Below are 27,651 nucleotides of genomic sequence, written 5' to 3' on the forward strand. Positions count from 1 at the left end.
AGATGCACCCATGATAAGAACTTACATATGTTACAACTCACACAGCAACTGAAATCGGACGTAAAAGTTCATCGAATTTTTTTATTATCATTATTACAGCTGTAATACGAAAAGCGTTAGGTATTGCTTTGTTAAACAATGTGTTAACTTGTTTTGTCATTTAGCAAAGAGGTTCATCGTACAAATGTTTGAAGTGCACGGGGAGATTTAAAAAAAATGATAAATTAACTGAAATTCATTGAAACGTCAAGAGTTTCTAATTGTGTTAGAGTTTCCCTTTGTAACTCTTTAACAGCAGCTTCTGCTTTTTTTTCTGCGCTTAGACTTCGATGAATTAATATTTTCTCCATTTACTGTGATGAAATAGCACAGCTAAATTTAACACTACTTTATAAGTCTGTATTTCAGTACAATTGGACTTGGTAAGCAAATCATTTCAACAAAAGTTGTGTCTTTCAATATAATTTACTATTTTTATACTTTTTGTGCCATCTTTTGACTCGAATATTCGATTTGTGTACTCCCGCGCCAAAGGTGCGCGTGCGCGAGTATATTTTCCAGCCACATATTTTTTGCATTTCATAACCCAAATTGCTCTAACTCCTTCCTTGTTTTTTGTGAATATCACGAAAGATAAATCCCGTTAACGCAAAAACGTTAAGCTGCGTGAGAGCATAAGCCTGTATACTTCGAGTTACTGGCTTATCTGTTGTAGAAATTGCTAAAAAACCGGAGAAATCCGAAGGTTGGGTGGTAGAATGATCATGGAGAAATGAAGGTTTTGAAGGTAAGAAACTGAGGGGAAGACCAAAAGCCCTGAATAAAGCAGCTAAAATAGTTTTAAAGAAAGCTAAATACAAAATGGTAGACTCGACAAGGAAGCTCAGTCTCACATAGTTAGCAAGCCAAATAAAAGTGTTATGAAAAGCTGTTTAAAATTAGAGGCCCCTGAGATGGCAAAAAAACCTCTGCTTAGTCTGCCAATTAACGCCCAGCTCGTTTTAAAGTTGTAAAGAAGTACAAAAGCCTTGGTGTGGAAGGGGGCCGGGATGATTATCTTTTTTGGATGAATGCCCAAAATATATTTTTTCAGCTGCCTAAACTAAATAAGATGTGTTTGGTGGTTGAACTGGATCCCGCGCACCAGGTGATAAAAAAGCTCAAAATGGATCCAAACGCTGTATCCCATTTCATGCCGCAGCTGCTACAGAATGTGATTAAAAAGAAAACAAAAAAGGGCATGCCAGTCACTGAAATTCTGAATACATGTACTTGATAGAGAAATAAACATCTTCAAGAAATTTCATGTAAAAATGGAGTTTTGGTCAAAAGTTATAGTGCATGAAATTAGAGGAACGAACTTTTGGGACACCCTGTATTTACAAACTCTCTCTTCGTTCTAAAACATGTCAGGTCAGTAACCCTTTTAAATGGATCAACGTTTCTCCTAGCAAAAGAATTCCTAAGGCGGTGTGGTCATTTAGTATTTTTACATTAATATGAACTTGGGAAAGCCCCGTCTAACATTAAGTATTTTCGGCGAGTATTATAACTGGCACCTCTAGGAATTCTAGAAGCACGTAACTGAAATCTTTGCAGTTTATACATGAGTAGGATGCATGCAACTCGCGCTAGGGCAGTCAAGACTCGTACATGTTTACGTATGATATTACTTAGTGTACAACATTACTAATTGTACAGAGAAATTTGAAAAATTACACTAAAATCCTAAGAGCTTCTAACAAAAAACGTCCAACGGATTCCTAACAGCGTAGCCTGATGACTCAGGTCTCCCGAATTTGTAATTTATTGTTATCAAAGAATAATTTGTGTGCTCAAAGAAGGTAAAACAGCGGTCCAGCTCGAGACCCAAATTTGCTAAATGTCGTTGTCCATTCCAGGATTATGGTATTTCAAAGGAAGGGCGTTTGTATCGAGTTGCACTCCCTCCGTGGGTTCTCCAAGTCTGTGCTCTCCCATTGATGACTCTATTCTGGCATTACCAAAAGGGAAATGTTGTTGCAAGGCCACCTATAAGCAAAGAATATTGATAGATTATACACTGTAAATGAACCTAATCAAGTACCTGGGTTGTTGTTGTTGTAATATATACATGAACTGTTCAGATAGCAAAATTCAAAGAAAGGAGTCACTTTGGTAACCTATATGAGGGGCACCCAACGACTGTTTTCTGTAAAATATCTGTTCGGAGAAGCAAATATTACCTAGAATTTTCTATTACTTGAGGACAGCTAGATGGCCGTTCCATTCATGCACAATTTTCGAAGCTTATCTAATGTACACCCTACGATTTTAAGTTTAATTTTTCACATTTCACTCCATAAGTTGGGCTATTTTTCGTAGAAAAAAGGAAACCCAAAATTTTTGAACTCAAATATGATGGAGAGAGAAATCAGAAATATTCTCACAGTCGTAATACGTTAAATTGACTCTAAAATTTTCGAAAAATAATACTGGGGCCCTTGTAATTTCGAAAATACTAGGATGACCGAACAGATATAAATTTTACAGCGCCGCTTAGAATGCACTTCTAGAGATCTAAAAGTACTCTGGAAAACTTAAAAAGTTAATTAATGTTAATGCCGCGTCACCGAAAAGCTTAGAAATTCAAGCGTCCTCTATCACAAAACCAAGAACACTTTCGAAGCGAAAATTTTCAGGAAAATTAGTTTTCAGCTCCTCTAATACATCATGAAAGTAAAATCTTTGTAGGATATTAGATAGTTTTATTCTTATCAATATTGTTATTATTATTATCATTATCATTATTATTATTATTATTAATATTAGTAGAAATATTATCATTGCTAGCGGAGCTCTACTCAGAGAGACTCCGAGAAATTTTGGTGGTCACGTCCGCGCCACAGGATAACCAATGTGAAATGACCTTTTTTACTGTGAGTGGAGACCACAACCTGGGCTTGATGATAGACTTGGCCACCCGGACGAGAAAAAACAACAACAAAGCGGAGTCTCTTTTTCGACTAAGTTTTAATGTCTAGGCCGACATGGATAACAGAGAAAAAGCTCGAGCGAGAGACAAAAACAAAGGAGACGAATTTCGCTAGAAACACATGAAAATTTTATAGCGGTGGTGAGGAAATGAGAAATGTTAGCGGCCATTAAGGTGAAAATGAGCGGCAGTGAAAACGAAAGCGAACAGGAACACAAGCAGCAATGAACATTTCCTCCATAAAAGGTGTAACTAGAAAGTTTCACTTTGCCGTCGTGCAACAACAACGGCAAAGAAATGTACAAAAAAGTGTGCTGTATGTTCAAAGTTGTTTTTTGCTAATTAAACCTATTGTTGTTGTTGTTTTGTTGTTCTCAATGCCGTCGCCGTTAAGAAGTACACGATTTTATTTTTCTGATTTTTGTGTGAGTAAATTATAAGTATAGTAACGAGAGCTTCGCTTTTATCCCTGGCTAAATTTATATAAATATCATTATCGTCATCATCATTTCATTCTGTATCGTGTCCGAAATAACCAACTTGTTCAAAATATTTCTTCGTTCTTGACTGGCTTAAAACCCCCCAGTCAATTCTTATTAACCAGCTATTGTCATCGAAATTCGGATTGACGTCAATCGTATTGATATCGGCAGAAAAAGGAACGTACAGGTGGTAGTTAAGGTAGTTAAGGTGGCTCAGCTGAGCAGTGCACAACTGGAGATAATAGAGAGCTTTTAACATGGGCAAACAAGACGATCAGGGCGATGACGAGAACGCCAAAAAAACTAACGATTGGTTTAATAAGCAAAACATTAACTCTGCACTCGCATCACTCTTTCTCGCACGTTTGTTGCTGTAACTGCACGACTACGACGTGAATATTCCTAATTTCATTTTTTATAGAGGATCTAAACAAAAGACATGCAAAAATTCTCAGTGAACGGATGGTCCAAGTAACACACACATACTGTGCAGAAATGATAAAGTCGTTGCGATAATGCCTGTGATATGAATGCTTCTGTTCTAAGAAGGTACACCTACCTATCAAACACCCGAGCGGATCGAGTGGAGACTTGACAAAAGCTGGTCAAAAGAAACAAAAATAAGAAAGAGCTTCAATGGTCGTCTTTACCTTAAAATTCTCCCTGTTAAGTCTTCTCAGTGTCTCCTTGTTCCAGCCAAATGCAAAGGCATTAATTAGACCTAAATTAAAGAAACAATAAAATATCGTAAACGTATGGCAAGAGTCTACAAATACCTCTGAGGGCAAAATAAAGCAATAGATTAAGATTCACGTTTACGCCAAACGACAAACGTGAATTTGTACCACGTGACCAAGTTTTCCCCCTTAATTGTCGTTTATTGTTTATTACTTCTGCACAGAAATAAGTAGTTCCAAGCCAGTTTTATCCATAAGAATTGTTCTGGACAGTTTTTATCTGCTTATTTTCTATTCTGAGAAATTCTCAACTTGAATCTGCCGTTTGCCGTAAACGTGACTCTTAATCTCCCTAAAGGTGATGTTACACGGGACGATTCGCAACGACGATTTTTAACGCAACACAGCGTCGCAATATTAGAACCATGTTACAACTGTTCGAAACAATGTGGCTACAATGTTGCAAGGCTGTGTTGCGCTAAAAATCGTCGTTGCGAATCGTCTCGTTTAACTTAATGTGAACATCCAAGAAACTTCGAGCCGATTTCAAAGTGAACTAAATTGCCGAAGCGAGGTATTTACGGGTTCTTTCAACTCTCCCTCTCTCTCCCAACGGCAGCCTTTGTCAACAAGACTGCTATTTTTTTTCCATTTCTTAACTCTGTATAAGGCAGAAACCTCTCCAAGACGCTGACATACTGCTGGTTCCAACTTCCTCTTGAGATAGTTAATTGTAACTTACTATCATTCCCCTCTACTGAGAACACTGCAACCTTTTAACTGTAAATCCATAGCATTTTAACTTACCTGTTAAAGGAATAGAAATCACGTGAAGAAGAATTAGAGTGAAGTTTGGCTTAGACGAAACAATGTTGTAAACTCTGGAAGAAAGAAAAATTATCGGTTTTTAGTTTTCATAAGGTACAACTGCTTAGCGAGATACCCTCCCTACTCACTACAATAATTATCACGTAGCACACATGCACACACCGACTAAACACTTAAGCACAGATGCAATTATACAATCACTACACATGATCAACCTATTTAAAGCTATGCCTGCCATTATTTTACAAGTGCTTTACAAAAAAAGAAGAAGCTAAATAAATTACGTACAAATGTACTGGTCTTCATAGCTCAGTTGGTGGAGCACTGCAGCGCTAACGCAGAGGACATAGGTTCGAATCCGGTTGATGTCAAACAAACGGCTAATACTAGCGAGTTAAATGCCATTTCCTTGAGTTAATAATCACCAGCAAACAAAAAACACCAGCAAACCTTGGAGCATTTTTAGGCGGCCATTTGTTTTCGCCGAGATATCGGTGGATTTTCCTTTGGTTCAAGCGATTTTTGTTGTTTAATATAGGTAGATGGGTAGAAATATTTTATAACTAGATAAGTGTTTTTCTTTTTATTTATTTATTTATTCCGTGTAATTTTATTTATAAAAAAGTGTTTATTGGTCATGATTTAAGTTAAAGTCGTTGAGTTTGTTTCTAGTACCCGTACTGTGCGTTTTCGGACCGAGGTCTGAAACTACGGCAAGAAAAAAAGATTTTGGAAGAAGAATTCCGCGAAAATATTATCCACATAAAATCAAGGCATGAAGAAATTTAACTTTTATTTGAAGGAAATTTACTCTAGTATGCAACAAAACGAAAACAGTATTTTGCAGCAAATCAACTTCATGATGCAGCGAAACGGACTTTATAACTTTGCCGCGGATCAAATTCATTACGCAACGAATTGACTTGTAGCAAAACGACCGGACACCGGTAAACCCATAGAAAGTGTGGTCTGCAGAGGCCGATTTTTTACGAGAACTGGATCAGATCTCTTATGCCTTTCATTCAGGAATTTAATTTTGACAGAGAAATAGTTCTATCGGTTTCGTTGGTAGTTGGAACATAGTTAGAAGGGCTGGCCAAGTAACCTGTTCTGTTTCAGAGTTTTTCCAAAATCGTTTTTGTAGTTCAATGGTTGCCTGCGTCGTCGACGCTCTAAACCTTCTGTTTATGGACTATACAAATGGTTTAGACGAGTGCGTGGGCCGGCTGCAACGCAGGCTATTCAATGGCCGGTTTTCATGGTCTGGATCCTTTTTAGTCGAGCTTGGTTTAGCAGAGCGCGTCTCTAAAAATGCAACCGTTTTTTTCTTTCGTCGGTCCGTCGCAAAAAGAGGGCCAAGCTCCCAGGCGTTCCTAATGGAGACCGTGGAAACTGGGGATAAGAATCGCGACGACTTTCATTGTATGCAAATGACCTTGTGATGAGCATGCGGTTTATTTTCGGCGATGACTGAAATGACGCTGCGTTTTTGGTGAGGGAGCGAGTTTTCGCCAACTAGTTCTGGTAAAAACATAAAAAGTTTCATCCTCGTTGAGGGCAGTAGTGTTCTTTCCGACCCTATGTGTGAAGCCGAAGTCTTTAGTGCTTATTTTGCCAATATTATTCAGGTAGCGCATAGATCTGACACTGACTACACTGACCATCCTAGTATTAAGGCGATAAGTAATCGACGTTTCTCAAGCGAGTTAAACTACTCCCTAGTCAGTACTTCATATATCCGTAACATTTTGGACCACCTCAATCCGAGAAAGGCAGTTGGGGTAGACGGCATTTCACCAAGACTCTTGCATTTGGGATCCCTAGTTCTTACCGAAGAGGTGACTAATTTGATCGACTTTTGTACACTGATCGGTTATGATCCGTCTGAATGGAAGCAAGCGCGCCTCACTCCTGTCTTAAACTAGGGATTGACACAGACAAAGCAAACTACCGCCCTGTCTCAATATTAACTTCGCTATCGAAGGTGTTTGAGAAAGTTATTTATGACCAAACTTGGAATGCATTTCATAACGTTTTGTCCTCAAACTTATCTGGATTTACGAAAATCCATTCTTGCTGTACTGCATTGCTAAAAATGGCTGAAGATTGGAGGAAAAGTATTGATAACAGGGAAGCTGTAGCGGCGGTCGCTGTGGACTTGAGCAAAGCGTTTGACGCCATAAACCACCGCCTTTTGCTCGCGCAGGCCTATGGCTTCTCTCCACATGCCTTGGAAATGGTGTCCACTTACCTACTGGGTCGTCAACAATGTGTCAGATTAGAAGGTGTATGCTCTAAATTTAAAACAGTCAAAACTGGCGTTCCTCAAGGTTCAGTGTTAGGGCCGCTGCTGTTCAACATTTCCATTAATGACGAGAATTTCTGTGTTCCGAATGATTCATTCCGGTTGTAGGCTGATGACTAACGCTGATGACATGACTGCCTACCTGTCAGATTATCTCCCACCATCCTAAAATTTTCCTTCAACAAAGATCTACAAACTCTTTCCTCGTGGTTTGAGTCTAACCATTTAACAGTGAACAGTACTAAGACTCATTTAACCATTATCCGTCGGACCCTGTGACTATGATTATTCTGTGTTTCTTAATGATGCTAAAATAGAATTTCTCAAATCTATTAAGATTCTAGGAATTACTCTAGACAAGGACGTATCCTATAAGGAACACATGTTGATGTGTCACATCAACTAAAGAAAGCCTACGCGAGGGCCTCTACGCTGAGAAGAATAAGGCGTTTTCTTCCCCATGATACAATGATAAAACTTTATAAAGCATTTATATTACCTCATCTAGAATAATGCAGTCCTTTATCTGTAGGCATAGGCAAAGGTCAACGCAACCGTCTCGAAGGTGGCAGCTGTTATAATTTGAGAACATTAATCGGGCAAAGCAAGTCAATGTCATACGATGAGCTACTCACTACAGTATGTTGCCCAGTATCCGGACGGTACCATTATCCGGACACTTAAAACAAAAACTCAATTTTTGAGGCGCCCTTTTCAGTTCTCGGTAAACAAAGTATTTCAAGATGAAAGTTTTGGCGAGTTTAAAGCTTGCGAAAGAGTCGCAGAAGACGCCGTTCTGTTCAAGTGACTAAACTTTTCATGGCTAACATTAACGCTGCTTACTGCGCAGTAAAACTAGTGCTGCTCAGAAAAGGGTATGTAATGTGTGATATTTTCAAAGAAACTGTTTCATAGTTAATGTGAAGATACGTAAAGAAGTCAGGTTCTCTGAAACTTTATTAATTTTTCTTGAAATTTGATTTGTTTGGAATAACGAAGGCCAGAAACATTCAATAAGTAATGATGTCAGGTGCCCAGTATCCGAACAGTTTTTTCTTAGCGGTACAGCATTAACTGTGAACATTATCCGGATAAGATTTATTTCATATTTATAACTATAATTAAAGCTTAGGATATATAATATAGTCGTAAAATGTAATTCTACTCAACTCCTTATGGAAATTTTCTCCACTCATTCAGAGGCGACTTGATTTCATGTGCACGGCTTGTTTCACGTGACTGCATTTTCTATATATAACCGAAAGCGTCGGAGTTGAACCTGGAATTCTCATACTTTCCCCAGTTTTGACTGCTAAAATGGGGTTGCAACGGTCTGAAAAATGTCACAAAGGGATTGAGAGATGTGAAAGAAGGAGGAATTAGTACTAGAAAAGCAGGCTTATTGTGCGGACTGAGCATGAAGAAATCAACACTGCAGGTCAGACTAAATAGGAGAGTGACCTTTTCTACCTTTTCTTTTTTTTAAATAAAAAATGAAGAAAAAAGTCGTTTGCAGATTGGCTAATTGAGCTTGCAACACTGGAATTTTGGAATTTGTTCACATGGCAACCGCGGCTTCGGCATGTCCACGGATGCCTTCCTTAAATCAGTGAAAAAGTTCCTAGACAAGGAAGTAAGAATTATACCATGTAACAGCCGCCCGCGTTCCCCACCATACCCCAGTCGTTATGTTTTATTTCACGATGCTAGGTTATATTCTCGGACTCGATTGCCAGACTACTTTGCAAGTGCAAGAGAAGCTTATAAGTCGCTTGCCTGTCGAAATTTAGTTTAATTACGTTGTTATTGTTGTGTCCGGATACTGGGCCTGCTGTCCGGATACTGGGCAACATAGGAGCTCTGCAAAAATATTAATTTCGCGATGGAAACAAAGGCAAAAAAGTTAAACTGTCTTTCGTCATGTTAAGGACTAAATTGATTTTCTCTGGGCCAAATTTCAGAGCTCTTGCGACTAACAAACAAAAGTTATTGCAATGTTAAACTGAAGTGTCTGGATACTGGGCAACATACTGTACGGCTAGCACGAAATCATTATATTGTGGGCGCTTACATCAGGCGTAAATACCTCTTTTTAAATGCTTAAGTGGTACGGGACCTACTTATATTGGAAGCCTTCTTCAATATAGGCATACACAGTATGGGCTAAGAGGCGAAGGCTTGAATTTGGAATTACCCAATTTTAATCTTAAATATAAAAAGAATTCTTTCACCTATTTATTAACTAAGTTATGGAACAGTTTGCCCTTTCAAGTACGTCTTTCAAGTGATGCAAATGACTTCAAAAGGAAATTGCAAGATTGTAGCTTTTTAGAACGTGTCTTATTGTTTTTCTTTCACGTTTTTAGTATATATTTAGATTTTTATATTTTATGTTTTTATTGCTAAGTTTTTATATGTTTATTGAGCTGTTTTTAAAATAGAATAACATCATAGTCTATCTGTTATTATTATAGATTTTATTTATACACGTTCGTATTTTGAACGAATTTTTTAGCTTCTCGACGTAACGTGTTAAAATAAATGATTAATTGATTGACTGAATACATGGTTTTGAAATTCAGGTACAAACATCCCCCGCCCCAATTAAAAACTAAGGCCCTCAGTCGTAACAGTTAAATTAGTCACAGTAATGACAAGGGCTCCCTTTTAACAAAAACTGGCCATCCAAAACTCTGTCCCAGCTCTTAACCACAAAGTTAAAAGTCCAAAGGGTTGGAAATGTTCCTAGTTAGGCCCTGTCAAGGTAAAATACGCGATTTGACACCATTACGCCGCAAACTTTGTTCATTTCGCAATTTGACGTAACGTACCTGTGGATAAAAGGAGCAAGGGACAGAAGAAGGTAGATAAGTGGATATGCCATCAATGATTTGACATCTCTCATCCATAACTAAAGTAGAATAATAACACTTTAGTTACCTGTAAGATCCTAACAGTTACGTGCAACATACCATAGGATTCTATAGGAGAAGAGCATTAACAGTTGTAACCGAAGTCACGCGTATTAGTGTCCAACCGCTTTATTTTATAAATCACACTCCTACGGTACTGTACAACCAAAAATACAAAGAATACGAAATTACGAAAAATGTAGAAATCAGTACAAAATAACAAATACATCAAAGAAAACGGAAAAGCGTACAAATGGCGTATGACTAAAATTTACCTTAACGGTTTCTTGACTTAACGTTAAAAGGAATGAGCTGTTCTTGACCGATAAAAACTGTAAAAAACACTGACCGACAAGACTAAGTTTATACCAGAAAACTTGACAGATTACGTAACATTACGCAACGATGGTGACACCAAAAAGAAAGTAAACAATATAACAAAAGAAAACTATAAACAATTACAACTAATTGCAAGTAGACGCGAACAAAAAAAACAAAGAAAACCCTAAGTTCTAGAAGTTTCGCTGTAACACACCGGCCTCGAAAGGCAGACGGGCATTACGCCTTGCCTTTCTTAAGAAAACTAAGCGAAACTAGTAAACGAAACTTATTTAGAATATTCAAAAACCTTATCTACAATTAACATCTTAATTGCTTTACACAGTTCGCAACGTATTTATGAGCTAAGTGATCACTGCAATCAGGGACTTCCTTTCCAGCAACTGGCTCCTTTTTGTCCAAAACCTCGAAGCGGTCTGTCTGTCCTTACAAGTTACATTGTGTCAACAGCTGGGATTAATTATCGGCAGCTTCCAGCAGCAAGCATATCTTTCTAATATCTCGCTTCAAAATTGCTCTGGCGGTTCTAACTGTAGCTTGTCGCACTGCACCATAGCGATCTGGTGTAACTTCTTCAACAACACCCATTGGCCACTGTCCACGCGGACTGTGCTCATCAGCTATGAGAACCAAATCTCCAACAGCTACATTCCGGCGCGGGCGAATCCACTTCTGCCTTTCTTGAAGAGATAACAAGTATTCATCTACCCATCTTCTCCAAAAGATGTTACTCAGGTATTGTGCTTGTCTCCAGCATTTTTTGTACTTGTCTGTGGACGCAGTGGAGAAGTTACCAGGGGCAACACATGCATTACGGTGAGACAACAAAAGATGATTCGGCGTTAATGGTTCCAAGTCATTTGGATCTTCGCTTAATCTTGTGAGTGGGCGGTCGTTCAGGATTTTCTCTACCTCGGCCATAACAGTGAGAAGGGTCTCGTCATTGACTATTTGGTTTCCCAGGAGAGCGCGCAGTATCTTGCGAACAGAGCGAATCATTCTCTCCCAGACCCCTCCTTGGTGACTTGCTTGTGGGGGGTTGAAGTACCATTGAATACTGCGCTTGCGTAAACTCTCTGTGATGCGTGATTGATTCCACATTTTAAGAGCTTTCTTCAACTCACATTCTGCTCCTTTAAAGTTGGTACCATTATCACTGTAAACTTCTGTTGGTGCACCGCGCCTACTGACAAATCTTGAAAACGCCATCAGAAACGAGTCAGTCGTCAAATCTTGAGAGACCTCAATATGCACTGCTCGCATTGTTAGACAGGTGAAAATGCACCCATATCGTTTAACTCGACTTCTCTTCAACTTGACTGGCATTGGTCCGAAGTAGTCAATTCCAACTGCGGTGAACGGTGCATCTCCTGGCGTGACGCGAGCCATAGGTAGCGGAGCCATAATCTGTGTTTCCGGCCTTGAGTTCCATCTTCTACACTTGATACACTTGCTGACCACTCGTCTGACGGCTGAACCACCTTTCAAAATCCAAAATTTCCTTCTAATTGCAGCAAGAACTTGACTTGATCCTACATGGCCTATCTGATGATAATGGCGAATAATCATGTCAGTTACGTGATGCTTGGTTGGAAGAACTATTGGATGCTTCATGAAACAATCGATAGCCTCTGCATTATTAAGACGACCACCAACTCTGATTAACCCATTATCAGCTATTGGATTGAGTTTGCGCAGTGGGCTGACGTACGAACCGTCACTAAGGCGTTTCCCCGACACTCTAGAGATACTACGGCGTTGCTGGGCTTCAGTCATCAGTGCATTCAACTCCCTCGGAAAGAACAGCCTTTGTACGTACTTAATGACCTCCACTTCAGCGTTTTGGATTTCGCGGACGGATATTTCTCCTCTTTTGACGTCTTCTTTTGCAATCTTCCCTGTGCGATACAGCAAGTAATTCTTGAAGCGGCTCAGCCAAGCTAGAGCCTTTTTCAAACCATACCACGAAGAGTAGTGATAAACCAACGAGTCAAACCCTTGATCTTGTATAACAGCATGCGCCTGGACTTTCTTCGATCTTTTGACGTTCTGGTCATTTTCATCAATCTCAGGAAGCTGGGTTGGCTGATTTGGCCACTGGCTTTCGTCCTTCAACAAAAATCTTGGTCCCTCGAGCCAAATCTTCAGTTTGGTACGTTCATGAGAATTAAACCCACGAGACGCGTAATCTGCTGGGTTCAGATCAGAGCTAACATGACGCCACTGAGACGGGGTAGAGATATCGTGGATCGTTGCCAGCCGGTTGGAGACGAATGTCTGGAATCTTGTGTGACTGTTGTTGATATACTGCAAGACAATAGTAGAGTCAGTCCAAAACGTCACTTCATGTATAGGCAAAGTGAGTTCTTCCTTGATCTGCTTGTGAAGCTTTACAGCGACTGTGGCAGCCGTTAACTCCAGTCGTGGTACTGTCACAGTCTTCAGTGGAGCAACTCTTGCCTTTCCCAGTAAGATGCTACAGGCGATATTACCAAGCGCATCAGTTAAGCGCAGGTATGAGACAGCCCCATATCCCTCTTCCGAGGCATCTGAGAAATGATGCAGCTGGACGGAACTGAGCTCGCCAAAATCTCTCGGTTTCACACAACGTGGTATGGCTACTTCGGTAAGACCAATGATGCCCCTTGTCCAATCTTGCCACTGCAGAAGGTCGTCTTCTTGGACTATGTCATCCCAACCAAGCTCGTCTTTGCATAACTTCTGAAGCAGTCGCTTAGCTGGAAGTATAACTGGAGCAGCTAGGCCAAGAGGATCATATAGAGATGAGGTGACAGAAAGAATCTCTCTCCTTGTGTTGGCTGTAATATTCGGAATGGTCCTAAACCCAAAGGTGTCTTCTTCCGTGTCCCACTGCATGCCAAGGGCGCGATCTAACGGTAAATCTTCTAAGTCTAGGTTAAGGTTCTTCACCGACGGTGCTAGGTCTTCCTTAGCGACTGAGGACAAGATTTCTCGACGATTACTGATCCACTTTGTTAAGCGGAAGCCTCCCCTACTCAACAATTCTGGCAGCTGCTCAACTAATCGTACCGCCTCTTCAGTTGTTGCGACCGATTTAACACAGTCATCAACGTAGAAGTTCCTATTAACCGTATCGATGGTTTCCACATCGAAGTCCGTCTTGTTGTCTTCTGCGGTTTTCTTTAATGCAAAACTTGCACAGCTAGGAGATGATTTAGCTCCAAAGAGGTGAACAAGCATCTCATGGTCTTCTGCTTCTTTAGAAAGATCGCCACCAGGCCACCACAAAAATGACAGAGCGGAAGTGTCTTGAGGAGACACTCTCACTTGATGGAACATCTTCTCTATGTCGGCCGTAAGACCTATTTGCTCTTGACGAAAACGAAGTAGTACTCCGACGAGATTATTGGTTAAATCTGGCCCTTGAAGCAGCTGTTCGTTGAGTGACGTATTGCGAAATTTAGCGGCGCAATCGAACACAACTCTGGTCTTCTCAGGTTTCTGCGGGTGTATCACAGGATGGTGGGGAAGATACCAGACAGAACGTGGCACTTGATGTAGAGATACTTTCCTCGCGTGACCTTGTGCAATGTAATCTTCAACAGCATCCTTGTACTTCTCTTGGAGAACTTTGTTCTTTTCCAAACGTCTTTTCAGAAGATTTAGTCTTTTTTCGGCCATAGGTCTGTTATTCGGTAGGCACGGATTATCATACTTCCAAGGAAGGGAGAGCTGATAATGGCCATCGACCATCTGAACGGTTCGTTCCATTATTGCCAGGGCTCTTCTATCTTCAATCGACATCATTTCTTTAGATGACGCAGACGATTCGCTGAACTCCGCGTTGTACATTCGCTCAATTTGTGCTGACAGCGTTTCTTGACCTCCACTTAAGAAACTGACGGTCGCTTCAGGGTTGCTTGAACCGCCAACTGGTCCGATAAGTGTCCAACCAAGTAATGTCCGTGCAGCGCAAGGCTGTTTACGGCGACCACGGCGCTCTTCAAAGACCCAGTGCGCCTCGGGAACATCATTGCCGATTAAGATGGATACCTCTTTATCGAGCTTAGGTATACTTATACCCTGCAGATGCGGCCAATCGCGGATATCTTCGGTGCTGGGTATGCTTTTCTTTGAGAAAGGTAACTTGTCAACAGTCCACACACGATCTAGTTGTATGCATTCATCTGACGACAATGCTCTCACAGTAAGACTAACTTCTTCTCCAGACCGTTTGGTTCTCTCGGCATTAATGGTAGTTAAAGAAAATGACGTTGGAGAACCTCTTACTCCTAACTCATCCAGAAGGCGTCGTAGACACAAGGTGGTGTCAGAACCATCATCAATGAAAGCATATGTCTCCACTTCTCGTCCACCTTTAGCAGAGACTCGGACGGGCACAATCCTCAAACTAATTCTGTTTTTTCTGGCATTTGTCGCATAATCCGCCCCGGCCTCGATGTGGTGTGGACTTGCTTCAGCCAGATCTTCACGAGTCGCTGTTGGCCCGGTAACAGGATCTTCAGAATCACCTCGCGTTCTTGAAGTCTCATTTGAAGCTATGGGAGCGCTCAATGAATTAGGTGGGTGCAGCAAGGAATGGTGCCTTTCTCTACAGCCACTCAGCAAGCAAGCATCAAGACTCCTGCATCTTCTAGCGATGTGATTAGGCTTCAAACAATTTTCACACAGATTTTGTTTCCTAACAAAGTCCTTCCTTTGAATATATCGTTTGTCCCGGAACTTAAAACACTTCTCCAATTCACGTCTTCCATCGCAAAACTTGCATTTGACTTGACCATCCGTTGCTGACCTCTGATTTGAGCGTTTGCTGTTGGCTGTATTGGCTTGATTACTAACATCCTTCTCAACTTGAGTCAAAGCAAGCACAGTACCATCACCATCAGCTGCTTTTCTTGGTTGTTTTGTGACTCTTGACTCTCCAAGCTTGAATCCAACTAACTTCCCGAACTCAGTGTTTGCTATCAGAGCCCTTTTTTCGAGAAAGTCTGCCAAATGAGAGAAGGTTGGCTCAGAACCCATTTCCAAAATCTTCCCCGACTCATCCGCCCATTTTGCCTGCATGTGCACAGGAAGACGCATAACGATCTTCTTCAGAGTGTCCAAAGAGTTTATATCGGCTTGATAGCTTAATTCCGCAGAATTCAACAAACAGATTCGCATGTCCCTTGCGAGCTGTAAGAGTTTCTCTCCATCAGAAGATTTTAGCTGTGGACCTTTGACAACTTTATCGATGAACGATCGGATGATGACATGACGTTGTCCAAAATTCTTTCTAAGAATTTCACGAGCAGCTTTGTATCCTTCAGGCCCTGGCAGAATTACACAGTTTTCAATTGCCTCCTTAGCTTTGCCAGTGCAATACTGGATCAGATAAGATAGCCTTACATTGTCATCTGTAATCGAAGATTCCACGTTTAGCTCAAAATTCTTAATAAATCTGGGGTACCTTGATGGATCGCCATCAAAGTACAAGAATTCCCGCTTTGGCATGTCCAACTTCTCAAGTCCAAGAACAACTTTATCGATAGACATCTGCTGTTGCTCCATAATCCTTTGAAATTTAACCGTTGTTTCGTCAGTGCTATTTCCAGTAACATTCTTCGCTTCCGGTATGACAGCTTTCACTTCCGGTAAAGCGTGCGGTTTGGTTTCCGGTAAAACGCATTTCTCAACATCCGGTTGACCAGGAACGGCGGAAAGTGACAATCCTTCCAAATATTTCCTCACGTTCTCGTGACCTCTAACTGATCCTTCGGAAGAAAAAACAGAGTCAAAATCAACCTGCTCCCCCAGTTTGGCTTCAATCTCAGCCTGTTCTGCGTCAATCCTGGCTAACATTAATTCGCTTCGAATGTTCAAACGTTCCTTCTCGGCTGACAAACGTGTGTTTTCTTCTTGTAGTCGTAACGCAATTTCACTTTCCTTTATCTCTTGTTCAGCCAGAAGCCTTTTCACTTTAAGCTGAGCCATTGTACACTTGACATTCCGTGCCGATAACTGACTTCCTCTTTTAGAACTCTTTTCCCTTGGGTGAAATTGACTTGGCGTCTTATCGCCGCCACTTGCATGATCTTGAGTCGCATTAGGTGTTTTTGTTTCCAACAAATCACTACGCGCGCCCGCACGGGAAACTGAAGGATTTGTATTCTGAGTTCCTTGAAAGGCACCCTCTAATCGTACAACAGGCGTTTTGGAGCTCAAATCAAATCCAGAAATATTCGCAATTCCTTCACCGTAAACTCCTCGACTTATTGGGGTGTAAACATCGTTTAACCATTCCTTGTATTTGTTTTCAAACATCTGCATTCGATAAACATCCTTGGCGTAGTCATGAGTAATACGCTCTCTATCCTCTTGCTCCCCAGACAAATGATACCACTGCGCACAAGCCCGTTTAAGCTTCTCGAATATGCTCACCAGCGAACTGTGCTTTTCAACAACTTCTTTAGAAGCAATTTGCTCCAAGAGTAGCGGATCTAATTCATTTATAATCCGCGTAATGTGTCCACGGTAGGCTATAATCGTCCGCCCCAAGCTGTCTCTTTCACCAACCGAAGACATCGTTAATGGTAATTTCAACTTGGAACTCCTTTGATCTGTCGCCAACCAGAGCGGCCAACTTTTACCAAAGTCGATCGTTAAGTACTATGTAACCGAAGTCACGCGTATTAGTGTCCAACCGCTTTATTTTATAAATCACACTCCTACGGTACTGTACAACCAAAAATACAAAGAATACGAAATTACGAAAAATGTAGAAATCAGTACAAAATAACAAATACATCAAAGAAAACGGAAAAGCGTACAAATGGCGTATGACTAAAATTTACCTTAACGGTTTCTTGACTTAACGTTAAAAGGAATGAGCTGTTCTTGACCGATAAAAACTGTAAAAAACACTGACCGACAAGACTAAGTTTATACCAGAAAACTTGACAGATTACGTAACATTACGCAACGATGGTGACACCAAAAAGAAAGTAAACAATATAACAAAAGAAAACTATAAACAATTACAACTAATTGCAAGTAGACGCGAACAAAAAAAACAAAGAAAACCCTAAGTTCTAGAAGTTTCGCTGTAACAACAGTAACCTAGAGAGTGAGGACCTAAGAAAAGGTGACTAAGCTAGGCCAATGCTCTTGAGGCCTCTACATGGTCTTTTAAAATTGTGTCACACCACACTCCCATCCATTTCAAAGAGCTGACGCAGACTGGAATTTCTATGAACATACTATGTGCTGTTTCGGTAGATTGAATAGGTTTTACTACATGGAGTTAGTTAAACAAACAAGAGAAAATAACGCCTATTTAGCAGGCTATTCTTGCCATGACTCATTTTCCGTCTGTTATATATTTATTTTGTTTTGTTTGCTTCTTTGTTTCCTTTATTAATCTTGGACATTTTTTCGAGGAAGCAGGTGGCACGACTGCGTATATGCACAGTAGAGGTAGCTACGCCCCCTGTTAAAACAACAACAATCCCACAAACTCTGAACAAACCTGTCTCTGTTGATGTTCTGTGGCATTATTTCTGCTGTAGACACCCTGCCAGCGTTGTGCCTAAATATAAAATAGGCGAGCTTCTATAGTCTAAGCCAAAGTTGAGCCAATTTAATGGTTTATATACGGAATCCTTATTACTTACCGCAAACCCTCTCTTAAGACCTTCCCCCGCCCCCCCCCCCCCCCGCCTCTCTCAAATAAGCCCCCTCTCTGTACTAAGTGCTCCCTTTCTAGGGGAAGAAAGTTAATAAGCCCCTTCTCTTTAAGGCCCCCCTCCGCTCCCCTCCCCCTTATTATTCTTCACGAAAATATATGATAGTCAAGACTGTATCAACCAATCACGACTGTAAAACTTCATGTGGACTGATCCGGGATGGTTAAATTACCAAATGGTCGGAGTTGTTTTTGATCCTCGGCTGCAGAGGGAGCTCCCTATCTCCGCCTTGCCTTTGTCGCGGGAAGGGTGCGGCTACACGTATGCTACGGCTGCATGACCTCCAACTTCTTGTACTTGGGCTTTTCTTCTTTCTATTATAGTTCTTTACGGAAAACTGATACTATCGTCTTTGCTAAATTAAAGAAGCCCCCCCCCCCCCTGCGTCTCTACTAAGCTCTCCCTCAAATGTATTTGAAATAAATAAGCCCCCTGGGGGATTAATAGAGGATTTACGTTAAGAGGTTTCCGAGATTCACAGTACAACAGTACCTACTGAAATGCAAAAGAAGCTTAACATAAACCATAAATATATAGCACTTGCTGTGTCTGATGAACATCCAACACTACAGTAGACGCTAAAAAGCAGATTGTTTGATCGGAGGTAGTGATGTCATGTCATCATCTCCCTAATTCTACCCTTTCTAAGTACATGATCTATCATGAGGTGTTATATAAAAATATTTCTTTTTTTTATTTTAATGCCGCGAAAGAATTTTACTTTAGATACTTTCACACTCACCTGCCGTCGATGTGTAATAAGAATGAAGAGGCAGACAGTGAAAAGACCAATGATGCAAATGAACAAAGGAATATAGTACCTGGGAAACGTAAAACAAATCTGAAGATCACAAATGTCTTAGATGCCAATTCTGAAATGTTACTGATGACCTGATTATCTGTTTGATAAATTTATACGTGACTGAATGTAGAAAACCGTCTTCCATATGATCCAGCATTCTTCACGTAAAGTTACTTACTGCCCAACCGACACTTTCACTAACCTGCATACCAGCAGTAACCTTCTGCTGAGGATAAGCCAAAAACCGAGTATTTTGCTGTACGTGTTGCTTGACTTATAATTAACCTCAGTCTATATATTTTTCATCTTTTGTAAATGGGCAGTCTGAATGTAATAAATAAGCCCAGTGTTTTTTTCCTCAGGCTGTCCTGCCACCAGGAACTTTTTTTTTGCCTTTTCTTGATGGTAGATAATTAAATGAATAAATAAATAAATAGATAATTAAATAAATCTCCATTGGCAAGTGATTGAATTCGCTTTTAAAAGTCGTATTATTAACTTACGTTGCCATCCTCCAAATGGCGCTGTTCTCAACATCGCCTGCAATCCAACTATAAAGATAAAGCACATTTATTAAGGTACTGTATCAAGTTTTCAGTTTTTATCATGTTGCAAGAGGAATTGCCTTGTAGTGTACCATCCCCCTGAACGAACATTTTTTTGCAACTTTTTCCTTGCACCAGCGTTGGATACATCATGTGGTTTGCCAACATCTCGTCGTGCAACTTGGTGCGCATTACTTATGGTGCAACAAAATTGCCACAAACTGTGTTAGAGAACTTGTTTAATGTAACAGGACATCAACGAGAAGTGGAAGGACAAAAATGTAAAACATAACAGTTCTTATCGATTATTTGCTTGTTTATTGTGGGTAATTATCTCATTGATAAAAAGCAAAATCATGGCTAAGTCCCTGTCTAACTCTGTCCACACTAATCTGAACATTTTTGAAACCGTACATTCACGTGTAGATTCGTGTGGGAGGTGTCTTAACCTAATCTGGAAAGCGGTTACAAAAAGATGCGGTTTCTATGAGCGAATCAGTTTCTGGTTTCATGTGAACAAAAGCCGATTCGTGTTAAAAAAAATATGCGGTTACCAAATATTCGGATTCGTTTGGACGCGGCCTAAGGTCACGTCCAAACGAATTCGGATAAATTTTGTAAAACTCCACATTTTGTTTGCACGAATTTACCTTCCCTTCACACGAAAGCATTGAATCCGCCCACCTAAACCACACGTTTTTGAAACCACTCTCCACAGTGCTTTTTTTTTTGGATTCGAAGGATTTGCGAAGTCGCGTAGACTATCATGATTGAAACCGGGTCTGTTTTATTTTATTCACTCAAGTATACACTTTCAGCCAACCCCCCCCCCCCCCCCCGGATTCGTGTGGACGGGGTCTGAAAGCGAAACAAACACCAAGAAACGTAGTTGTCATTCAGTACCCGGAGGAAAGCAATCAACTATATAAAATTTGATAATTCCTTTCAATTCAATGGGCTTGACAGAGTAATGTTGACTGCCAAGAGATCAGAAAATCTATTTCCGGACGCAGTAAGTCTACTCGAGCCGGTTCGAAGAAAATTTGGGAAATTTTTAGCCATGGATCAGACCTCACGAAATGTTGCCATTTTACGAGTTCATATTCCTCGGCAATACGTCTAACCATTCATGCTGCTCCGGAATCAGGTGTTCTGTACAAATTTAAAACACCTTTTCTCAGAATTTAAGCGGGAATATTCCTCCACTCACCACCAGGGCCCTGCTGGTCCGTAAACGTCTTGACTAAATGGAAGACTGGCGAAAATTAGCGGAACGCCCCAGGAGATCATATGATAGTACCTATGAAAAGGTAATGTAAAGAAAAATTCGGTTTATAAATGTTTGCTTTGCCTGCTTTTAAGAAGGAGTCACTGACTGACCTCTCCAGTCGCTTGGCTCGGTCTCCTCTTGTAGCTCTCCAGATGTTGAATGTAATACAGCAAACCCAGAACAAAACTCCAAGCACTAGGGATAATAAATAAAACGGGCAAAAAAAAAAAAAGCAGACAGACACAGATTAGATACAAGTTATATGGTAAGAACGTTTGTAATTTTTTATTATCGAATTTCATGTAGCTGATGTAGAGTATTTTCACATGAGGTCACGGCTGATGTATTGGTGTTCCAAAACAATGAAACGGCGGCCATGTTGGTGTTGCAAACAAATCCCTGTGGGAGTGGAACTCTTTTTTCTTTGGTCAAAAGCCATAATGCAAAGATGCTGGCCACGTGAGTGAAAACACTCTATATTGTGAATAGCCCACTTTCGATATATTAAAATTCTAACATTACTCCGAGGATTTCTGGTCATTTTTCTACGTATGGTTTGGTTTTCTTTGTGCTCAAGTCTCTTCTGGGAATTGCTGGGAATTACGAGACAATGAAGTCGTGCAAAATTTGCAGTTTTGACCCTAAAGTCATGTTTGAATTATCTATAGTTATCTCCATGGCCATTTATTGGAATCCTGGTGTAAGAAATGAAATCTACTGTATTTTGAATTATGGGATGGATCTCGTTGTAATCCATATCCAATATTGTTCATTATGTCATAAACTATCATTGTGCCAAATTTGGTGCTTTTACGATAAACTCCACAATTATTTCATCATTCTGCTGGACTAGATCCGAAAAAAACATCGAACTCTAATGTTAATTGCGTGAAGTGACTGTACATGTGTTATACAGTATGTTCTTTAAAAAGGCGATTTTGTGTATATTGCAAGAGTTAACATTTCAGTTACCAAAATACGTGAGAAGCCATGCCTGTGATTGACATAGAGGCCCTCTGTCTTGGGGAACGCCAGTCTGAAAATAAGGTGATAATTAGTTACATACTTAGTCATGAATTTTAAAATGACTACAGTGAACTGTTTTGCTAAAACGGAAAGGAAAAAAAATCGGAAATTAATAGGTCAATAGTATTTTGTTGTCATTTTTGTTCCTGTTTCTTAGCTTGGAACCCCAAGAAGGCTTGAAATATGCAAAATTAAACAGAATGTGCACTCCAAAGCTAAAACCACCGCCTAGACGTTGAGTAAAAGATTGTCTCAGAAAGAGGCTAACCGGCATTTCTAATTCATAGACCCCAGGGAACCCACAGGCCACGGAACCTCAAATAAAGCAAAAAAAATAATAATGATAATAATAATAAAAAAATACATACATGTACCTGAATATTGCGTAAACCGTTTCTAGGGTATGGATTTCTTCTTATTATTAATTACAATATAAAAATTCTCACTGTTTAAACTGATCAAGATACCGAGCGTAGTATGGACACTAGCCTACCCACAGGTAGTCCAAAGTAAAAGGATCAATTGTGGTTCCCAAATAAACATAATTGTATTTTATCAGTCTTTGCCTTAGTAAATTCAATCCCAAGTCAGAAATCTTCAAAATTATCATGGAAACGATGTAAACATGCGGTTTATACCCCATCACACAAGAGTCGGAAAAGAGGTTTCCGAAGCTCGAGTCCTAAGCGCAGTTTGCTTTCATTTTTTGCATAAAAGATGTTTCCACGAGGCACTTCAGAGATTTCTTTTTACCACTATTAGAAATTTAAGCCGTCTGTCTTTTTCTTCCGTGATCATGACATAATCTTATTTAGTATATACTAAAACAGTGGATAGTGTTTTTCGCGCGCTCTGATTGGCTACTCAAAGTCGGGATTTCCAGTGCTATTCACTAATTCAAATCAAGTTCCTCCGGGCAAGCGACGCCAGACTCGCGTAGGTTACGATCAAAATAGCTTCCTGGTCTTCTGTCGTTAACAAACAAAGCTAAAGAAATCTTAAAAATAATTAAACAAGCTGCAACCTCGTCCCCAGGGCTTTTCCCTCAAAAAAATGGGTGAAGGAAAAGCCCTGGGGACGAGGTTGAACAGGCTGTTCCCAAAATACTTGAAGAAGGTGACGAAATTCGGTTTGGCCGAAGTTTTAACAGGTTAAGCTTTGTCTGTTTGACTTGAATTTATCGACGAAACCGGTTAAAACGTTTTTGGTTTACAACTGGAAATTTAGTCTTGCGTTACTCTATTTAGCTGACACGTTCATAAATAAGCTTAAAACTTGATTTAAGAGCTTTTTACAGAATGGCCGGATAAATACAAGAAGAATTCATAACTCTTTTTGAAGAAATTTCCCCGCAAGAGTTAAACAAATGCCTTCAAAAAGTGTTATTTGTCGGCAAGAAAACGCGACGGCTGTTCAGTCATTGCGTGCCAAAATTGTAATCGTTGGCAACAGTAAATGTATTATTTTTGTGCTCAATTACCTCACTGTTTTAGTATATACTAAAACAATTATTCACCTTAGTGTCGGTGGCCAGCCACGACGCGGAAAAGCCGAAAGAAGAAAGTGAGCGGAACGCTTGACCTGATTTCTGGTTTACAGTCTCAACGAATTTGCCTGCTATCAGCCATGTGGTCATTAAGGACGAACTGAATTGTAATGCAGGCTACTTACGGGGTGAACTTTTCTTTTGGAAACTTTTTATCGGGATATTGTCTATGGCCGACTCAATATCACTTCCTAAAACCAGTGACCATTTTTGTATGAAAGAACAAAAGAGATGAAAGATATACGGATACATCTAGATACCCTGGGAAGGCTTTAAACCATAACATTCAGGTACGTATTTTCTGCTTTTAGTACATTAAAGGGGGATTCCGTAGGTTCTGTAGGTTCTGTGGGTTCCGCGAAATAGATATGCCGGAGGTCAACGGTTTCAGCTAGCCGCTGCCGCTCCAGCTACAACTACCATTACAATGGAACCTATATTAAAGCGGCCGTCTGCCAGAGTACCAAACAAATTGTCAGTAAATTCCCTAGCCGTCCCAGCAATGGTGACTTTCATGCCGCCCTGTGGGTTAGCCGCATGTATTTTTTTATTAATGCTCTTTAACCTTTAATCGACCCGTAAATCTCTATATACCGCACACATTCACAACATGTTCGAAGCGCTTCACAAAACTAAGAAAGCAAATTAAAACTAATATTCTTTACAATAACTCTTCATAAATTTATCAAAAAGAAAAGTTTTTAATCTCCTCGTAAATAATAAAACGGTGCCGGAATGTTGCATATTCCAAATCTTCGGGGCGAACAATGCGAACTGAGCCCTATTCCCATACGTTTTGGTTCTGGACGTCAAAGCCCAAAGTTCTTTATCAATTCCGATGGCCCAGGAGTTTGGCGAAATATTAAAAGAAATGTTTTAAACACAATAGAATTGTACTAAAATAGGAAAAAATTTGCTCATATTTCTTACTAGTAACACCACGCAACAAACCGAGCACCTGTTACTGTTACTTACCATCAAGATACTGATACTTTCACCAAGGGCTGCAACACTAAGTGCCAAGATCAAACGCTGAAATATAAGAATGTTTGAGTTGTCATCATCATCGTCAGCATGGTATCATAATCATTATTATTGCCGCTCTTAGCATTCAGTAGAACACAACTGATTAACTCCTGCTAATCTTACTCGCTCAAGCAAATGCTTATTTTGTAGCTCTACATCTTTTTAACGCGAAAAAGTAATTTAAAAAAAGTTATCATTTGTCGGTAAACCCTGAAGACTTGGATGGTGACTTCATCCGGGATTTTAGCCTGTGTTTATTTGAGAACGAAGCTGATGAAGAAACTGAATCGTTAATCTTACTGAAGATGAGTTAAGTCAGTGATAAAAAAATTTCGAGGGTCAGTTTAGAAGACGAGAAAAGAAAGTAAATAGAGCGATTCCTTCGACCTGCGTCTTATCATATAGATGGTTTTCTCAGTGACGTCATCAAATTGTAATGTCAAAATAGCGAGGTTTTACGAATTCTTATTTACACTAGGTTGAAGATAAACAAAAAGTTAATCTTTGTACAAGTTTTCAGTCCCATAGCATGTTTCATTTCGAAAATACAGCAATTTGAACTTCAGAGTTTTCACAGTGCGTGATACCAAAATAGGAATGCTGTCTCGTTGAAAAAAAGTCTCTCCTCTTGATTTTCAGCAGTATAACCATTTCAAGTATTAGAAGATATGTTTATGCGCACGTAGACTAGTTCTCGAGTGAAAAGAAGGAGCTTTTATGGAACAAGTGAACTCCAGATGTTTTTGTTGATTTTCGGCGGCCATATTGGTGCACCAAAACTGTGCACCAATATGGCGTCTCCATACAAAGCTCTACAAAGATGCGTGAAACGTTTCGGCAAATAACTCAGAAACTGTGGGCCAAAAAGACCTGAGACTCGGACAAATTGTTTAAATATTAGTCTTTTATAACATATCATTTTCTTGGCTTCTTTCACTGGACGGTTTTCAATTTATTTTTTTGTTGCGTGACAGTGAAAACGATCTATTGGCAAGATTCTTTGCCATTAATTTTGCAGTAAGAAAAAAGTGAGCGACTTCGAGCCAGATACAGTGTCCAGTTTTCAAAAGACTCCAGCGTTACATTGGAGAGTTAAAAATTACAGTGCTCTTAATTTTGTCTAAATAGACGTTTTGAACATGGCGCATTTGCATTTTGATTTCTCTTTCAATGGAAAGCCTTTGTGATGTACTATTGTTGTCATTGTTTTCGTGAGCCCAAAAAGCGTTATTTTTCTGACGTTTGTCAAATGACTGATGTCAAATCGCTTGTGCTGCACTTGTTTTTGGTTCCCCGAACAGAAAGCCATATACTAAACATCTTTTTAGCTTTGTTTCCTTGGTCTGTATTGTAAGTTACCGATCCTCATTTTTTTCATCGATAGAGGTATGTATTCAATTATGATTGTAAATTCGTAAATTTTAATTTACAGCCTTAAAAAACAAAACCAACCTGGTTGAAGTACTTGTAAGTCTTGAACAGCCAAATAATAAATATTATAAACAAGCTAGAAACGGTTCAACAAAACAAAATCATTGGCACACATGTTAGTTTCCTCCTCAAGATTATGATCATCATCATCATCATCATCATCATCATCATCATCATCATCATCATCATCATCATCATCATCATCATCATCATCATCATCATCAATATTTTTAATATTTTGCACATCCGTTTCGTATTACGGCTGTCTGGGAAACTGCCATAAAAAGTCGTAAGCGGCCAGCTACAGTTACGGACCTGACTCGTCCCCAGTCGTCTCTCAGGGGCACAGGGGCACCCAATTACAGTTTTCTATTAAAATTTCTGTTCGAAGAAGCAAAAATTGCCTAGAATTTTCTGTACCTTCAGGAGGGCTAAGAATTTCTAGAAGCTTCTAGATGACCGTTCCATTCATCTACAACTTTCGAACCTTGTCTAACAAATTCCCCTACGATTTTCTGAAGTTTAATTTTTCGCATTTCACTCGCCAAATTAAGTTATTTTTCGCAGAAAAAGGAAACATAAAATTTTCTGATTCGAAAATGCGATGGAAAGAGGAATCAGAACAATTCTCACTTTCTTAAAACCTTAAATTGCATGTTAAGTTTTCGGGAAAATAATACCGAATCCCTGATAATTTCGAGAAGACTCAAGTTGCCCTTATAGCGCCGATTAGAATGTATTCCTATAAAGATCTAAAAGTACTCTAGGTTGCCTAAAGAGTGTTTTCAATGCATTTAGGAGGAAACCGTCTTTGGGTATCCCTGAGCAAACGATAACGCGACTGGGATGCAAAATAGAGCCGATGTGCCAATTTTCCATTCTTCACATTTCCCAAGAGTTTTATTTTATTTTCACGTTACAGCATGTTCGGCTCAGGTGAATACAGACAATGCGCCTACTGAAAGCACCAGAATGCGAAGCACTTAAAACACGAAACGAAAACAGCACCACAACAGCCATTTGGTTTGTTTTTAGGGATGTCTACTTGCGAAATAGGTCACACACCATCTTGCCGAGATATTGATGAAAGTGATATCAGAGAATAAAAAAAATACATGCATACGTGCACAGAATATCGGTTTACCGACCTTCCGACAAGTTCCAGTGATGAAACAACTTGCTTCACAGCATAAATCGCCGTCTGAAATTTAAAATTAAGTACATTTTTTTTGCACATTCACAGTGATGGGAAACCCTTGTGAATAATCACATATAAATAAAACCGATTATATCCATCCATAAAGTTCAGTAAGATGTTGGGTCCACACTCCACGAGCGCTGAGCGCAGGAATAAACAAGTGACATTTTTTTTCATGTACTTGTCTGTGTTTGAAATATGTCTTGAAACTGTCTATATCGAGCTAAGTACACATTGATTAGTTAACTTCTTGTAGAGTTGATTGAAAATTTAAGTCCATTTCCAGACTCACTTACACAGTAATGCTGCTGGTCTTTAAACAAGGTGCAGTTATTGTCCGTCATGTTGCAACTCACGGAAGTAAATCACAGTGCCAGTCACGCGATACGCAAATTATCACGGCTCAAAACTTGGAACCTCTGGGCGATAAGCGATAATGTTCCTACAATGAGGCTGGGGTTTCCTTTAAGTTTGATTCTTTGTATGAGAGTAAACGTTGGACTGCTCTGCAAAACTGAGAGGTCACGCAAGGAAACGCAAGGCAGAATTTGAGTCGTTCCCAG

General features: G+C 39.8%; 2 protein-coding genes across 2 annotated transcripts; both read right to left on the bottom strand.

Annotated features, from left to right (window-relative positions):
* Positions 1 to 603: 603 nt before the first annotated feature.
* On the bottom strand, positions 604 to 27,618 carry LOC140951257 (cyclic AMP receptor-like protein A). Its single transcript, XM_073400494.1, has 14 exons — positions 27,385 to 27,618; positions 27,039 to 27,091; positions 25,912 to 25,966; positions 24,409 to 24,465; positions 21,834 to 21,897; positions 20,972 to 21,056; positions 20,802 to 20,891; positions 19,550 to 19,597; positions 18,987 to 19,065; positions 18,028 to 18,087; positions 10,098 to 10,177; positions 4,941 to 5,014; positions 4,107 to 4,177; positions 604 to 2,031 (listed from the first exon to the last, which is right to left on the bottom strand). The coding sequence occupies exons 1-14, from the start codon at positions 27,430 to 27,432 to the stop codon at positions 1,879 to 1,881; spliced, it is 1,017 nt and encodes a 338-aa protein (XP_073256595.1). The 5' UTR covers positions 27,433 to 27,618; the 3' UTR covers positions 604 to 1,878.
* LOC140951098 (uncharacterized) lies at positions 10,284 to 12,252 on the bottom strand. The gene has a single exon (XM_073400316.1). It carries the CDS (start codon positions 12,129 to 12,131, stop codon positions 10,974 to 10,976), a length of 1,158 nt encoding a protein of 385 aa, XP_073256417.1. The 5' UTR covers positions 12,132 to 12,252; the 3' UTR covers positions 10,284 to 10,973.
* Positions 27,619 to 27,651: the final 33 nt, after the last annotated feature.

Source organism: Porites lutea, chromosome 10 (assembly GCF_958299795.1).
Source record: "Porites lutea chromosome 10, jaPorLute2.1, whole genome shotgun sequence".
Taxonomy (NCBI): domain Eukaryota; kingdom Metazoa; phylum Cnidaria; class Anthozoa; order Scleractinia; family Poritidae; genus Porites; species Porites lutea.

Bases quoted from the DNA above. Each gene is read 5' to 3' on its own strand.
- LOC140951098 (XM_073400316.1), bottom strand. From the start codon at position 12,131: ATGAAGCATCCAATAGTTCTTCCAACCAAGCATCACGTAACTGACATG.
- LOC140951257 (XM_073400494.1), bottom strand. From the start codon at position 27,432: ATGACGGACAATAACTGCACCTTGTTTAAAGACCAGCAGCATTACTGT. The intron at 25,967-27,038 runs GTCGGTAAACCG...AACCGTTTCTAG, and splicing joins TCACTGGAACTTGTCGGAAG to CTTGTTTATAATATTTATTA. The intron at 21,057-21,833 runs GTAACTGAAATG...TATTATCCCTAG, and splicing joins ATGGCTTCTCACGTATTTTG to TGCTTGGAGTTTTGTTCTGG.